Here is a 14,425-nt window from a genome sequence, read left to right as displayed (position 1 = left end):
GGTGAGGATGTTTCTGAAGCTGTGCCAGGTGCAGTTGGCATGATGGGACTTAAATGGGACGAGCTGTGTGGAGGTACGACGGATGGAGCTCCAGCTGGGACAGGGGAGCGCAAAGGAATCTACGGTGTCCACCGAGGGGCAAGAAAGAGAGGTAAGGCTGTTGATTCGAGCACCAGAGCTCTAACAGACTATTTCAAGCTTCCCTCTCTGATGCTGGTGCTGGTGCTGGGGGGGACGGGAGCGGGGGCTACACTGAACAAGAGCCTACAAGGCAAAGACCAGCTTGTACCACAACTGATAAATGAAAGCCCACTAATGGAAAGGCTGGTTTCAGTTATCAAGCAGAATTTACCTACATTTGATTGATTTTGCCAACTTTAATCCACTAGAGGTGAGGATATACATCACCTCTAGTGGATTAAAGTTAGCAACATAGCTCACTTCTAGTGAGTGGCCCAGCCCTTTAGATGTTTTTCTGTATGAGGCCCTCAGTGAAAAAAGTTTGGACACCCCTGGTTTAGACGTCCGGACACCGAGCTCGTTGTTTTTTTTTACTCAGGAAGTTTTGTTACACAATCAGCATTCACTCTTTACCTCGCTAGTAAGGTGAAGTTTTCCAAAAGAGAAAGTTACTGTGTGCCAAGAATGATTTGTTTCATTTTAATGTGGGTTAATATTTGTGGTTTTGCCCTAAAATGCCTTATGTGGGATATTTTTTAATGTTTTTAAAATTCATCTTGTACGTCAAGTTATGATGCACACAGAAACATTATTACCCAAGTAGCTGTCTCATATTGCACAGATAAGCTCTGTTGTATGTTCTGTTGTGTATAACTTCCGCTCTTCTCAGTAATGGCAGCCTTACAGGTTTAATGGGACCAAACTATTCCATGCGGAGGACATTTTCAAGCTGTATTTGATCGTATACAGAACTACTTTTTCCAAGAAAATAAAGTTAAACAATGTATTCAGAGAACAAAACTATTAAAACAAATAGAAAAAAAAGATTATTTCCGTGTTTTGTAGTTGCTATTCATGTTTGCAGCCTCTGGGGGGGAAAAAGAAAAGAAACGCTTCTTGTTAAAATGTTTTAATTGTTCAAAAATCATATTTACACAGTTTTCCAGGACTAATGTGACACAGTATGTATGAGCACAGGCTTTTCTCTCATTCTGACTCTTTGAAACGTCTTTGGGACACGTCGTGTTCTGTGTTCTCACATCTCGTTAACATTTACTTTGCAGACGTCCACAGGTCAAAAAATAGAAAAGAAACAGCTGTTTCCTCAGAAAATATGAAGGTACGTTCAGAAAACAGATTTGTGCATTGATGACAGTCTAACCAGTCGTGAGCCTTTCAGCCTGCAGCCAATGTAATAACTTTAAGATCTTTAAGGGCTTTTTTATTCACTAAAACACTAAAACCTGCAGCTATTCTGCGAGCAGCCGTCTATCTATTATCTAAAAATACATGTTAGGAAGCATCAGGATTTCTCTAAATCCCAAGTTATGAGCTGCTGACATTTCAAACATCTTTGGAACCTCTACTGTATTTGTTCAAAATTCACAAGACAGTTTCATCTCACCATGTGGACTGTGGAAGAAAATGTGATCGGATGCTTAGAATACAGATTTGTACATTGATTTCTTACTGAAAAACAAAACACAGAGAGCTCCTATAAGACCTTTTCAGTCCTTAGATCGCCCAGTGTGGCACTAAATCCTGCAGACACTCTGCTTGCAGTCAGCTATCTATCATCCATGAAGACTGACAACACAAATGTGTGGCATAAATGTTAGGAAGCATGCAGGTTTCCTCTGAAACTTCTTTGGGACATCCAATGTGACTCCCCCCTGCTCTGGGATCGTCTTTGTTTCAGCCCGTCCTCATACCCAAGGAGGTTAAAACGACCAGTGTTTCCATAAATGACCTCTAGTAGTGAGGTCACGTAGTATAAAGAGCGACAAAGTCCACGTAGGGAAGCTGTCGGGATGGTCGGATCGATCAAACACACCCTGTGTGAATCCTGTTTGTGTCCCATGTAACACCAGAAGTTACCATTTTAGTTATTACTGACACAATTCATGTTCATACCAAGTAATATAAAAGTTATTTCAGTAATGGATCTTGGACGTGGGTAAAGGGAACGTACAGTATGTTGTATTTAGAAGAGTTTGTGCGTTGATTTCTGACAGAAAAGACATAAAGGCTTCTAAAAGCTACAAAGACTTAAAGTTTATATTGTAGTTTTAAGACCTTTTAAAGGCTTCAGATTGTCCAACTAAAACCTGCCGACACTCCGCTAGCAGCCGGCTGTCTATTACATAAAAATACAGATAACAATAATGAAAATCTCCAGTGTAAAAGCTGGGATGCAGGAAAAATCCTCTCTGATTTACAACCTGTGAGTCGCTAACATTTAAACCTTCTTTGGGATATCTGCTGTATATCTTCCCCCTCTTTCATCACATGTTTTAGAGATTCATATTAATGCTAACTAATGTAAAACTAATGGAACAAGAGCTTTAGTTTGAACATGGATCTTGGGGAAAGAAATGCTGACAAACAAAACACTTTAAGATCTTTAAAGGCCTCAGGGTCGATCATCTGCAGGTTTCAGTAACACTAAAATCAGCAGATGCTCTGCTTGCATCGTTGTAAACATATAAAAACACCGGCCACAATAACAAAAATATAGATTTTTCTTAAGACATCAAAGTGGTTCTGAAGTGAATCTGCAAACATACGCATGACTGCCCTCCCTTTAAATTTGGTCATTCACTTATTTCTAGACAGAAAAGCCAAATAGCTGCAAACAGCGACTCTCTCTCGACCAGTTTAGGTGTGAAACAAACTGCAGGCACGTGACTGTACACTGTATCTATAGGACAAAAATAGCTCACTCGTATTTCAGGTTACTGTTGAGGGGCTTCAAAGGCTTAAATTCCAGATGAAACCTCTTCCCAACGTCCAATCACCAGACGTTATCTGCACCCACCCATCCCTACATACCATCCCAGCTGCCTTTCTCCTACTCGGTTACAGGGCAGCTATCAATACATCACTGACACTCTGCCCACACACACACACACACACACACACACACACACTCACACACACACTCACAACTAGAAGTTAAGTGTCTTTGCGACCTCCCAGGGGAACTCCTTCCTGCCAAAGTGTCCGTAGCAGGCCGTCTTCTGGTAGATTGGTCTCTTCAGGTCCAGATCTCTGCAGCACAATCAACAAACGGAGATAAACTCAGGTGTTAAACACATTTCCCACAACAATCACATTGCACATTGCTCAGTTTGACGCTGACCTGACGATGACGCCGGGTCTGAGGTCAAAGTTTTTATTGACGATCTGCAGCAGGTCCTGCTCGCTCTTCTGAGAGGAGCCGTAAGTGAACAGGGAGATGGACAGCGGGTGGGCTACTCCGATCGCGTACGCCACCTGAGAATACAGACACGAGACGCAGTGATGACGTGAGTTTCATTTTCAGCTGCAGCAGAGATCAGTTTCAGAGCTTCTCCAGGGTTGAAGGTTGGGTTTTATGGATGTATTGAACTCCTGATTGTTTTATATGTTGCTCCAAACCCACAGGCATTAACCTGTCGCTATAACAGCCTTTACTCTTCTGATTTCGGTCTTTTCAACAGATTTTGGAACCTGGCTGCAGGTTTTTGCTCCCATTCAACCACACGAGCATCAGTGAGGTCCAGCACCAGATGAGTCGGCAATCCAGTTCATCCCAGAGAAGTTGATTTGGTCTAGAAGAACACTATCGCTCTAAGACTTTTAGCTACAGTCTTAAAGTGGTCAGGACTGTCCACATACTTTTGGCCTTAGAGTAAATAGGTCATATTTATTTCAGCAAAGTAGCTAAAATAATGTCAGCCAAGGATTTGAGGTAAAGCAACAGTGAAACATCTTCCTGTGATTGTGTACTCTGCTCTGTTATCCTTTGAGATAACCTGGTTTTATCAGGATAAAATGCTGAAGCATGAGAGGCAAATATAACAAACACAACTTGATCTTCCAAACTTAATGCTGAGCCACTTTAAAAACAAGACTGGATTCTGCCGAGGTAGAAAGAAAAGCATAAAAACCCGTGAAAGATGATCCACAGCAAACATCACAGATGCTTTGTATGTGTTACAAGGATTTAGCCGTTAAGCGATCCCACCTGCACCAGCACCCTCCTGCACAGTTTGGCCTTCACCAGAGACTTTGCCACCCAGCGGGCGGCGTAGGCGGCCGAGCGGTCCACCTTGGTGTAGTCTTTCCCAGAGAAGGCCCCGCCCCCGTGGGCCCCCCAACCTCCATATGTGTCGACGATGATCTTCCTGCCCGTCACTCCAGCGTCACCCTGACGAACACACAAAAAGATTCTTTTCTTTTCCCAGAGCCATCGTGGATGTTTGATATTAATGTTGTACATGTACTCAGGTACTAATTAAGTTAAGGATAAATAACAACATGCATGAACACTAAGATTAACATATTGGATTCTGTTACAGCTCGTTTGATTCTGCCATTAAAATGTTCTGCATGTTTTGTTGGAAAAAAACTCTGCACAGATGTTTAGACATGAGCTGCAGTTTACAGTTATTCTCTTTATCCACTGATTATAGTGAAGTAAATAGTGACAGGTGCTAATTATGATTTCAAAAGGATCCACATGCTTGTTTTGTCCCCGGAAAAACAACTTTACATTGACATAAAACAGAGAAAATGTGTTTGAGGAGCTGAAAATGAAAAAGTGTTTGAGGTTTTTTTCTTGATACAATTATTTAAACAATCAATTATCAAAATAGTAGTTTAGTTTCAGTCAGTCTGGCAGAGTCGGGATTTCATTCACAACTTCACCTACTTTTTGGAAAAAAGTCCACATAGTCATGATAAAAACTTGGCAGAGATCCTTCAGACAGCCTGAGCATGAAAGAAGATCACCTCACCTGTGGCCCGCCGATCACAAACCGCCCGCTGGGCTGCAGGTGATAGATGGTGTTCTCGTCCAGGTACCTGGAGGGGACCACGACCTTGATGACCTTCTCCTTCAGGACCTGCTTCTGCTCCTCCAGGCTCACGTAGTCGTCGTGCTGCACGGAGATCACCACAGTGTGAACCCTCTTGGGGATCACAGCTCCGCTCTCTTGGGTGTAGTGAACCGTCACCTGGAGGGGAGCAGACGGAGGGTGGAGGAGAGGTTCTGGCACTTTAACTGTATATGTTACACCACATTATGGTGTTATGTGTTAAAGGGGACATATTATATAAAAACTTTCATGTGTTGCTGGTGTGTCTAGAGACCATCAAACTCTGACAAAAGACCATTCTCCCTTTTTGACAGTCCCGCCCACTGAAAACCTGAATCCCCGTCCCCCATTGCTATGTGGCTAACGCTAGCTCTAGTGGTAAGATGTTGAAGGTACGAGCGAAGCGGCAGATTGTTCTGCTGTTGGCTGCAAAGACCCAAATACCCTTCATGTCCTCCAACCGTCTGAGGAGGTGAAGAAGACTCCTGCAGATTTAACTTATTTTAGATGAAAATGTGATTTATATGTCCTCATAGCGACCTCGAGCTCCAGGATGGATCGATACCGACCGTCAGACCTAAAGCTGTAAGTTTTGGTGAGTTTTATGTTGCTTTATTGTTTATTTGGCAGCTTAGTGTGTTGAACGTGGCGTTAGCATTAGCTCGGCTAACGTGGCTCCCCTTTGGAGTTGGTGGGCGGTGCCTGCTCGGACTTTAGAGAGCTGACCAATCAGAGCAGACTGGGCCATCCGGGAGGGGGGTCCTTAAAGAGACAGGAGCTAAAACGGAGCGCTTAGAGAGAGGCGAAGTATGATATATCCTAAACATTGTATAGTAGGAGCCCCAATATTAGTTTGAACCAGATTATGTCTCCTCTAAAAGCCTCTATCGACAAACCAACCCAAACCTTATTAGCGCCACGTGTGCACTGAGCTCAAAGGACCAGTACGATACGAAACATGCACTGGCATGGCACTGTGCATGTATATGAGTGTGGGGGTTGTTAGAAAAGGCGTCACCCAGCTCAGATGTTGCATACCAGCGTGCTCTGGTTGGTAAGCACATTCTGGGGGTCACGATCACCGTCCCACCGAGTAGTGGCTAACTATAAACACAGCCAGAGCCACTGGCTTAACTTGAATTAGAAGATGACTGAATCAAAGTGTCTTCATGGTTTACAGCATGTGTGTATAAACCAACCAATATAGATATCGAGGATGCCTTTCAAGAAGCGTGTTAGTGTTTTAGTTCATTCATACAGTGTTGGGATTGAGACCAATAGACCTGTAGGAGTCCTGTGCACATTGTAATTGGGGGTTGAACTTCATGAGTTTACCTCTGGCTCACTGGAAAGATCTTTAATTGGGATATTTTACATGTTCATCACTGGACTATCGAGGCAAAGTCTTTGTTTTAAATGATTCAGTGGTCACAGGTTAGTTTGGATGGATTTCATTACAGTCGAGAAGAATTTACCATCTCATTTATAAAGCTCTGCTCTAATTTAAATAGTATTTAAATCTAATAACTATCCAGAACTGGTTTAGGGTAATAATGCACCTTTTAACTGGAATGAACTGCAGTCTGCTTTGAAACCAGACTCACACACTCTGGGACACACTGGAAAAGAGATCTGATAAAATAAAGCTTAAACTAAAATAGAATAAGTGAATATTGTCTAATATTTATGATGTTCAGCACAAATTGTTCCTGTTGTTTAATTAAGAAACGCCTACGGACACATTGTCTCATGACAAACAAATCCAGTGAAGCAGAATTTAATTAATTAATTTAATTTAATTATTTAATTTTTCATGTTTTACTGCTAATTTTAAGATGATATAAGGATGCCGCCTACTTTTTAGTAAAATGTCATTGATCTCTGATGGGTTCTGCTGGCTGGTGATGCACAGAGGATTTATAGCTTTGTGTCTCATGTGGTTTGTATGAATATGTGATGAACAACACAATGAACTATATCAGGACATTTTCAGGTCGTGTATCTGGATCCCACCTGCGTCTTGGAGTCCGGGCGGAGCCAGGGCACAGTCCCGTTACGCCTCAGTTCGGCCATCTTGGCGTTGAGCTTGTGGGCGAGGACGACGGTGAGCGGCATGGACTCCTCTGTCTCGTCTGTGGCGTATCCAAACATCAGGCCCTGTCCCCACAGAGAGAGGTCAGACTAATGAGTGACGTTAGTTAAGGTGGAGTGTAACCAAGTACATTTACATTCAAGTACTCTGCTGAAGCACAGTTTGGAGATACTTTGCATTTTAAGTTTTAATTCTGCTCCACTACAACTCAGAGGTTGTGTTGTTCCCTTCTGTGTGTTCAGTTTAAGTCACTGCTTCCTGTTTTATTTTGTAGTAGTCTTGTCTTTTTCCTTGTGATTGGCTGCACCTGCTCCTTGTTTGCTTCACCTGTCATCACTCCCTTTGTCAGCCTTCCTTTACATACCTGCCCTCGTCCTTTGTTCTTTGTTCTTTGTCAGTGTTTCTTCTGGTTTCTGTTCCTCCTGGTTTGTACCTGCACCATTTTTGCCAAATTTTGTTTCCAGACCAGCCTCTGCCTGCTTCTGCATTTGGGTCCTTTATCCTTCTGCTGTTCATGACTATCACCCCCCCACAGACATCACTAATTATAATCCAATAATTTCAATCTGAAATGAGCCAATCTACTTATAGTGTACTTTAACTCTCTGTACTTAATTGAAGTATTAAATGCAGGACTTTTACTAGTTCTTGAGCATTTCCACATTGGGTTTGGCTTTTGCTCAAGTAAAATTTACTTCCCCAACATTTTTGTTGTATATAGGACAACAGTTGTATTTCATAGTGTTATATGTTTGCATATTTTTGATAGTGTTCAGTAACTGACTAGACATGTGGTTGTTGCTATGCACCTTTAAGTTGATAATTAATTCTTTGAGTTTCAGTCACGTCAAATGTTTCTTTTAAAGGCCCCATATTATACAAAATGCTAATTTTAATGTCTTTCATGTGTACAGACCCTGTACACTCTGAGTAAAGACCCTCCTCTCAGTAAACGTGTGAAAACGCTCTGTTTAGATTCGGCTCCCCTTATGAGCTCATCAGGGTGATCACATGACTCCTCCAGCCCTTCGTCAGGCCGACTGTCCCACTGAAAACCTCCTGACACCTTCAGACAGAGGCTGAAAACAGCTGCTTTTTTTATTTAAACCATCTAAACCTGTTCTAGTAAGACCTCAAAATACAAGAATAGACCTGCAAATGAGCAGAATATGGGATCTTTCATATCAACACGATTTTATGGCCACAAATTCTCTAAAATAAAGCTGACAGTATTAGTTCCCCTGTTGTGTCGCTCCATCTGACCTGGTCTCCAGCTCCAATGTCATTCTCCAGACGATCAATGTGGACTCCCTGTGCGATATCAGGGGACTGCTGCTCGAGGGCCACCAGCACGTTACAGGTCTTATAATCGAAGCCTGGACGGACGGAGACGATGAGATGTTTCCACTCATGAATGAACAGAAGAAATGATACAGGTGCAGAGATGTGAGCTCACCTTTGTCCGAGTTGTCATAACCGATGTCTCGTATGGTCTCTCTCACCACCTTCTGGTAGTCCACGTTGGCGCGGGACGTGATCTCACCACAGAGCAGCACCATGCCAGTCTTACACACCGTCTCTGTTTCAACACACATTAGAGGGCGTCACACCCTGACACACGGCGTGAGGTGGTGGACGAGTTTAGTTTAGTAAGAAACATGTTTTCTGTTTTCAGTTCTATACATCACAAGAATGGTTGCTTGCACAGTGGTGGTGGAGTCCCAGTATGACTCCCTCGCTTGACAAAACCTGGCCTACATTACCCACAATGCAACAGTAGCAGCTAGTAGCAGCTAATGTAGCCTTGAGCCTGTAGCTAACGGATGTGTAAATTGACCTGGATACAGCGTTGGAGGCAGAGGTTCGTTCATTACGATGAACGTTGCTCAGTGGCCTTCCTGCGTATATGATTACCTGGATATTCAGGTACTGTGGGGTCCATAGAGCGTGGCGTACTAGCGTCTCAGGCCCACTAAGCCAGCTAAGTTCAGCTTAGCCCTCCGCTAACTTGAACAGGGATATAAAATGATGTAATCGTCTGAATGGATCAAATTCTGATGGTTTCATGGGAGCTGTGAAAAATATCGGCATATTTCACAATATCAGTCCATGGACAGAAGTCTTTTTGGGCCCACTGACTCACATGATGTCACTTGAGGCAACTTAGGCCTCAAACAAGTTTATTTACATGTATGTAGCAGTGCTCCCCGACACCTTTAAACAGACTGAGATGTTTGAAATGGAGTTCCCCTTTGAGCTCAAAAAGTGTGACAGAACTTTGAATTCACAAACGAAGGGCGAACACTCGAACCCCTTTTGTCTTGCATTCTTCTTTCAATTCCATTAATCACAAGCTTACAGACATTTTTAGGGCTCTGCAGAAAAGTTGTGAAAAGTGCTCCTGACTGACAGCATCCTAAAGGACTTCAAAAGATCTGACATAAAGGCATCAAGTCTTTTTTATTTTTGTAGTCAGCTTTTCTTTCATGTCAGTGTATTAAACTTTCTTCCCCTCAGACGCTGTGGCTCCTAAATAGGCTGAGACTTTAGACTTTAGACTTCTTTATTTTATCCCCCATAGGGGGAAATTTTCTTGTTACAGCAGCAACAATATAAACAGGGACAGTGAAAGAAACAAAGCAATAGAAAAGACAAAAAATAGCAAATATAAATATAAATATAAATATAAATATAGATATAAATATATGGATTGTGATGAAATGAAATAAATATTTACACCATAGGATATTTACAGGAATGGAATGGCATGGATGGTAGGCAGTATATTAACATCAGCCAGTGATGCTGGTGTTAAAGAGTCTGATGGCTGATGGGAGAAATGACCTGCGGTAGCGTTCCTTCTTGCAGGCTGGGTGCCTCAGCCTGCTGCTGAAAGAGCTGCTGAGGGCCCCCACAGTCTCATGCAGGGGGTGAGAGGGGTTGTCCATGATGGACTTGAGTTTTGTTAGTGTCCTCCTCTCACCCACCTCCTCTATGGAGTCCAGGGAGCAGTCCAGGACAGAAGCGGCCCTCCTGACCAGCCTGTTCAGTCTCTTTCTGTCCCTCTCTGTGCTCCCTCCTCCCCAGCAGACCACTGCATAGAGGACTGCAGACGCCACCACAGAGTCATAAAAAGTCCTGAGCAGAGTCCTGCACACTCCAAAGGACCTCAGTCTCCTCAGCAGGTGGAGACGACTTTGGCCCTTCTTGTACAGGACGTCTGTGTTGTGAGACCAGTCCAGTTTGTTGTTGAGGTGAACACCCAGGTATTTGAGGGTACAAATAGAAAGTACAATACAGTTCACTCTTATTGGTGTTGTTAGTATTTCCCACTGGAGAGAAGCTCGCTGTTACTCACCACAGGCCACTTTGGCATCCGGGTCCTGCCTCAGGTGAGCATCCAGCACAGCATCACTGATCTGGTCACATATCTTATCTGTAAAAACAGGACTTAAACGCATCACTATCTGCATCACTGTGTGTGTCGGGTTGTTTCCTCGTGCGACCTTCTGCTGTCACATTCCTCGTCTGGGCAGAGCCTGAAGACATCAGATTTCACCGCTCCATCAGGGTACTACACATCGCTCCTATTAGGAGCTGCGGCTCTATGAATAGCCTCGGCTTGGTGAATGAATGCCAGGGGTGACACGGTGCACCGCAAACCTCATCAGGTCATCAAAGCACCACCACTCTGTCATCAACTACTGATGAAATTTACTCTCACATTGCAGATTAAGATGTAAAAAAATATCACAATCTGATGCATAAAATCTCCTTCTGGTCAACAGATTTTAGTCTGTAACTGCTGAGTCCTTCAGATAATCAATAAATCAGCAATTGCAACCAATTATCAATGCAAATCAACTTATTTTTCAAATATTTTCCAAAATCAAGATTAATTTTCCATAATTTTGATGCACTTAACTGTTTCAGGCCACACACACATTTTATAAACCGGCTGATTCTTAAATTTAAAACAAGCTGAAATATTTTAAGCAAATATTTTGTTGCATCAGTAAGATTTTTAATACAGGACTTTTTTTTTTTTTTACTCTGTGATATCGGACCATCTTGAGCGTCTCTTAAACCACAGGAGAGCTCACCTGGGGAAATGTGACCACCTGTGTATCGTGCAAACAATGTCTTTATTATGTGTGTCAGAAGAGCTGAAAATAATAAAGTTTGGAAAAATAATCAGCAGCTTAGTTTCTCAGCTCAAATGTGAGGATTTTCGGGTTTTTGGACAAAACAAGTCATTTCAAGATGTCACCTGGATCTCAGCCCAGTTGTCATTAGATTTTTTTAGTAATATTTAACATTTTTCCAACATTTGTCAGATCTGCAGATTAACTGATAACAAAAATAATCGCTTGTTGCACCTGTATGATGTCTGCACATCATGCAGAGCAATAAAATCACATGAGACGTGTTGGCAACAAGTCTTAAATATTTCCTCCTGTCTGCAGCAGACAGTAATGTCTCAGTTAGGAGACGTCTCACACCTACAAACTCACAGTGGGATTCGGGTGTCACTAGATTTTTGCTGCAGGAAAGTGTTGAAGAAACTTAATTTAAATGAATCAGTCATTCTTAAAGGGTTAATCCATCCATTTTATACCCTTATTCTTATTCTAATTCTTATTCATATTGCTGAGAAGCACTGAAGAAGCGATACAATAATAAATAATTCTTGGTCATACAGTGTAAATTGACATACATGTATTAAAATGCCTTTTTTTATTGTATTAAAAAGGTCATAAAAAGTCTTTAATTTAACTTGGTGAACCCTGAATGCACCACATACCTGGAACAACCCCCCAGTTCTATAAAATAGAAGCTCTAAACTTTTCTATTTGCCTCTAATTCTTCTTATTCTTATATTATATTTGACGAGGGGCTGTTCACTCAGATCTGTGAGAGCAAACAGCTTCAGTAAAACCTAAAGGATGAAACTTACATCCTTCAGTCTCCACCTGAAGCTAAACTTTCAGAGCTCCGGTGAGTTTGTTTCACTCTTCAAGTTGTAGCGTTTCCATTTATGTGACAGACTGGCAGTTAGTTTGGTAACGGATAAAAGCCGAAAATCTCATTACGATCCATATTTACGTTTATTGTTAAGCGGCGACCTCTAGTGGTCGAAGTAATTATGAGGGTAGCAAAGGTGTAAAGGGCGATGGATTGTTCAAACACAGGACTGTTATATCTACATATCACAGTTTGTGTCCTGTGTAAAACCAAAAGTTTAAGTTTCATATGTAAGTAAACGTAACGTAACTTTTGTGAGCCAAACCGTGATCTTTTCCTTCACCTAACCAAGTATTCTTGTTGCCTAAACCTAACCAGGCCGAGACAGTTTCTCAATGTTAACCGCATGTTTATGTTATTGTTGCCGTGACAACGAAGAAGCGGGTCATATGTGTTGTTGGAAAAAGGCCTATCCTGTTGGACTGAGCCGTTGTTGATTCAACCTCATATCAAACTTTATTTTCTTTTTTTTTTTTTTTAACGAATTAAGTCCAGAGAACAAAACTTTAAGTTGACTTAATCTTAACTTATTCAGCTAAGGCGCATTTTTGTAAGCTAAACCAAATGATTTTTGTTGAAGCCGCAGGTTTTCTCCTCGATAATGCACTGAAGCATGTTTCAAAATGAGCAAACATCATAAAAAGATTAATTTCACATCCATATAGCACAAGATTCATGCTCTAAATGCTTCACAATTGCACCCAAAAATAGAAGTTCTGCTATAAATCAGTGCTGTGGAGCTCCCCAACTACTTTTTCTGGTACACTGCCTCCATGCAGCGCACAGGATTCTGCACATTCCTCAAAGTCATCAATGATCAGTCAAACATAAAAGTGTTTAACACATGATAACCACTACTCCTTGACCCCAGTGTGCAGCAGCTGCATGTGGAGGGAGTCCTCTACTCACCAGGATGCCCCTCTCCCACAGACTCGGAGGTAAACATGAAGGACCCGTCATGGGGAGCGTGGTCGTAGTTCCCATCCACTGTTCCATTCATTTTGTCCCTCTCAGAGCTGCAAACCGGACAGAGACGGCAGAGGTGATGAGTGTGGAGCAGAGAAGCTGGTCGAGCAGCGTCCTTGTGTTTCTTATCAAAACAGGATGACAAAGACGGGCAGATTGTGTGGCAGGCTTTGGCTGCAGTCTAATCTCACAGTCCCCAAGGCAGTGCTGTGGATAACTCTGCGCTATATAAGGCAAAGACAACATACACTCATGCACACACACACACACACTCATGGGGGGAGGGTGCCATGTGAACCAGTGGGTTAGACCATTCAGAGGCGAGAAAGGGGAGGGTGGGATTCCTATTTTTTTTCCCATCCTCTTCTTGGAGACACTTTTTCTGAACTCCTCCTGAGCTGAAAGTTCCCACTTTGTCAGAAACTGGACTCATCAAACTCAGATGCCTCTGAAAGCCGTCAGACGGCCGAGCGTTCATTTCATCAGACGCTCACTTTGAAGCTCCTCCACCGATGCATTCATGCCTGCTCTTTGTTTCTTTGTACCTGGGGGCCCCTGAGGTCTCTGATGGGGCGTCTGTGGCTGTGTACACAGAGAGCTGTCTGCCAACGGGACGCTCCCACTGCACAAGTCACAGCTCAGACGTGAACCGATGCAGACGCTCGAGTCACCTGTAACATTTATTGATGTTAATTAACAATAAAACTGTGTTTGTATTCAGCTGCAGCTGTTTAGCACACCTGCCACGTGGCTGGGTGCAGTCAGAAAATCCCTTTTTCTGAGGGAGAAACTAGTGTTGATTACAGATTTTTAGAGAAATCAGAAGAATGGTTCAACCAGACTGAGAAATCAAGAGGCAGAAAGAGGCAAAGATCCTCCTGAGTTAAAGAAGAATATGTCATAAGTAAGGAATCAGCTGTCAGTGGGGAAAAAGCTGGAAGTTTAGGATGAAAATCTGTGCAGATTTAAACAGAAACAGGCATCAAGTGCACAATAATGCTGCAACAATAATGTCTATAACAAGCTGGGATTAATAGGTGAGTTACTTTAGCAGAGCTTTTCTTAACACTTCAGAAAAGAAGCAAAAGATGAGTCGTGGGCTTGAACCGCTGGAGCTGGAACTGCATGACTGTTATCTGCTGCCGTGTCTGTTTGAGGTCTGTTGTTTGAGCTTCAAGTTGACTAATTCGCTTCTCTGCAGCTATGATTTGTCTGTATTTTAGTATATTTACAGTATATTTACAGTATATGAGCGTCATGTGACATTTGTGAGCTCCTTCGCTGCAGCACAGCTCAGTTT

The 14,425-nt window shown here is 42.5% G+C and overlaps 1 protein-coding gene across 1 annotated transcript; it reads right to left on the bottom strand.

Moving 5' to 3' along the window:
• Positions 1–1,074: 1,074 nt before the first annotated feature.
• LOC139219642 (S-adenosylmethionine synthase-like) lies at positions 1,075–13,310 on the bottom strand. Its single transcript, XM_070851572.1, has 9 exons — positions 13,069–13,310; positions 10,493–10,570; positions 8,591–8,713; positions 8,398–8,510; positions 7,056–7,199; positions 4,962–5,180; positions 4,190–4,372; positions 3,323–3,456; positions 1,075–3,231 (listed from the first exon to the last, which is right to left on the bottom strand). The coding sequence occupies exons 1-9, from the start codon at positions 13,157–13,159 to the stop codon at positions 3,129–3,131; spliced, it is 1,188 nt and encodes a 395-aa protein (XP_070707673.1). The 5' UTR covers positions 13,160–13,310; the 3' UTR covers positions 1,075–3,128.
• Positions 13,311–14,425: the final 1,115 nt, after the last annotated feature.

This window comes from Pempheris klunzingeri, chromosome 20, assembly GCF_042242105.1.
Source record: "Pempheris klunzingeri isolate RE-2024b chromosome 20, fPemKlu1.hap1, whole genome shotgun sequence".
Classification (NCBI taxonomy): domain Eukaryota; kingdom Metazoa; phylum Chordata; class Actinopteri; order Acropomatiformes; family Pempheridae; genus Pempheris; species Pempheris klunzingeri.
Note: the sequence above shows the minus strand (reverse complement) of the source record. Positions and strands in the feature narration are given on the sequence as shown.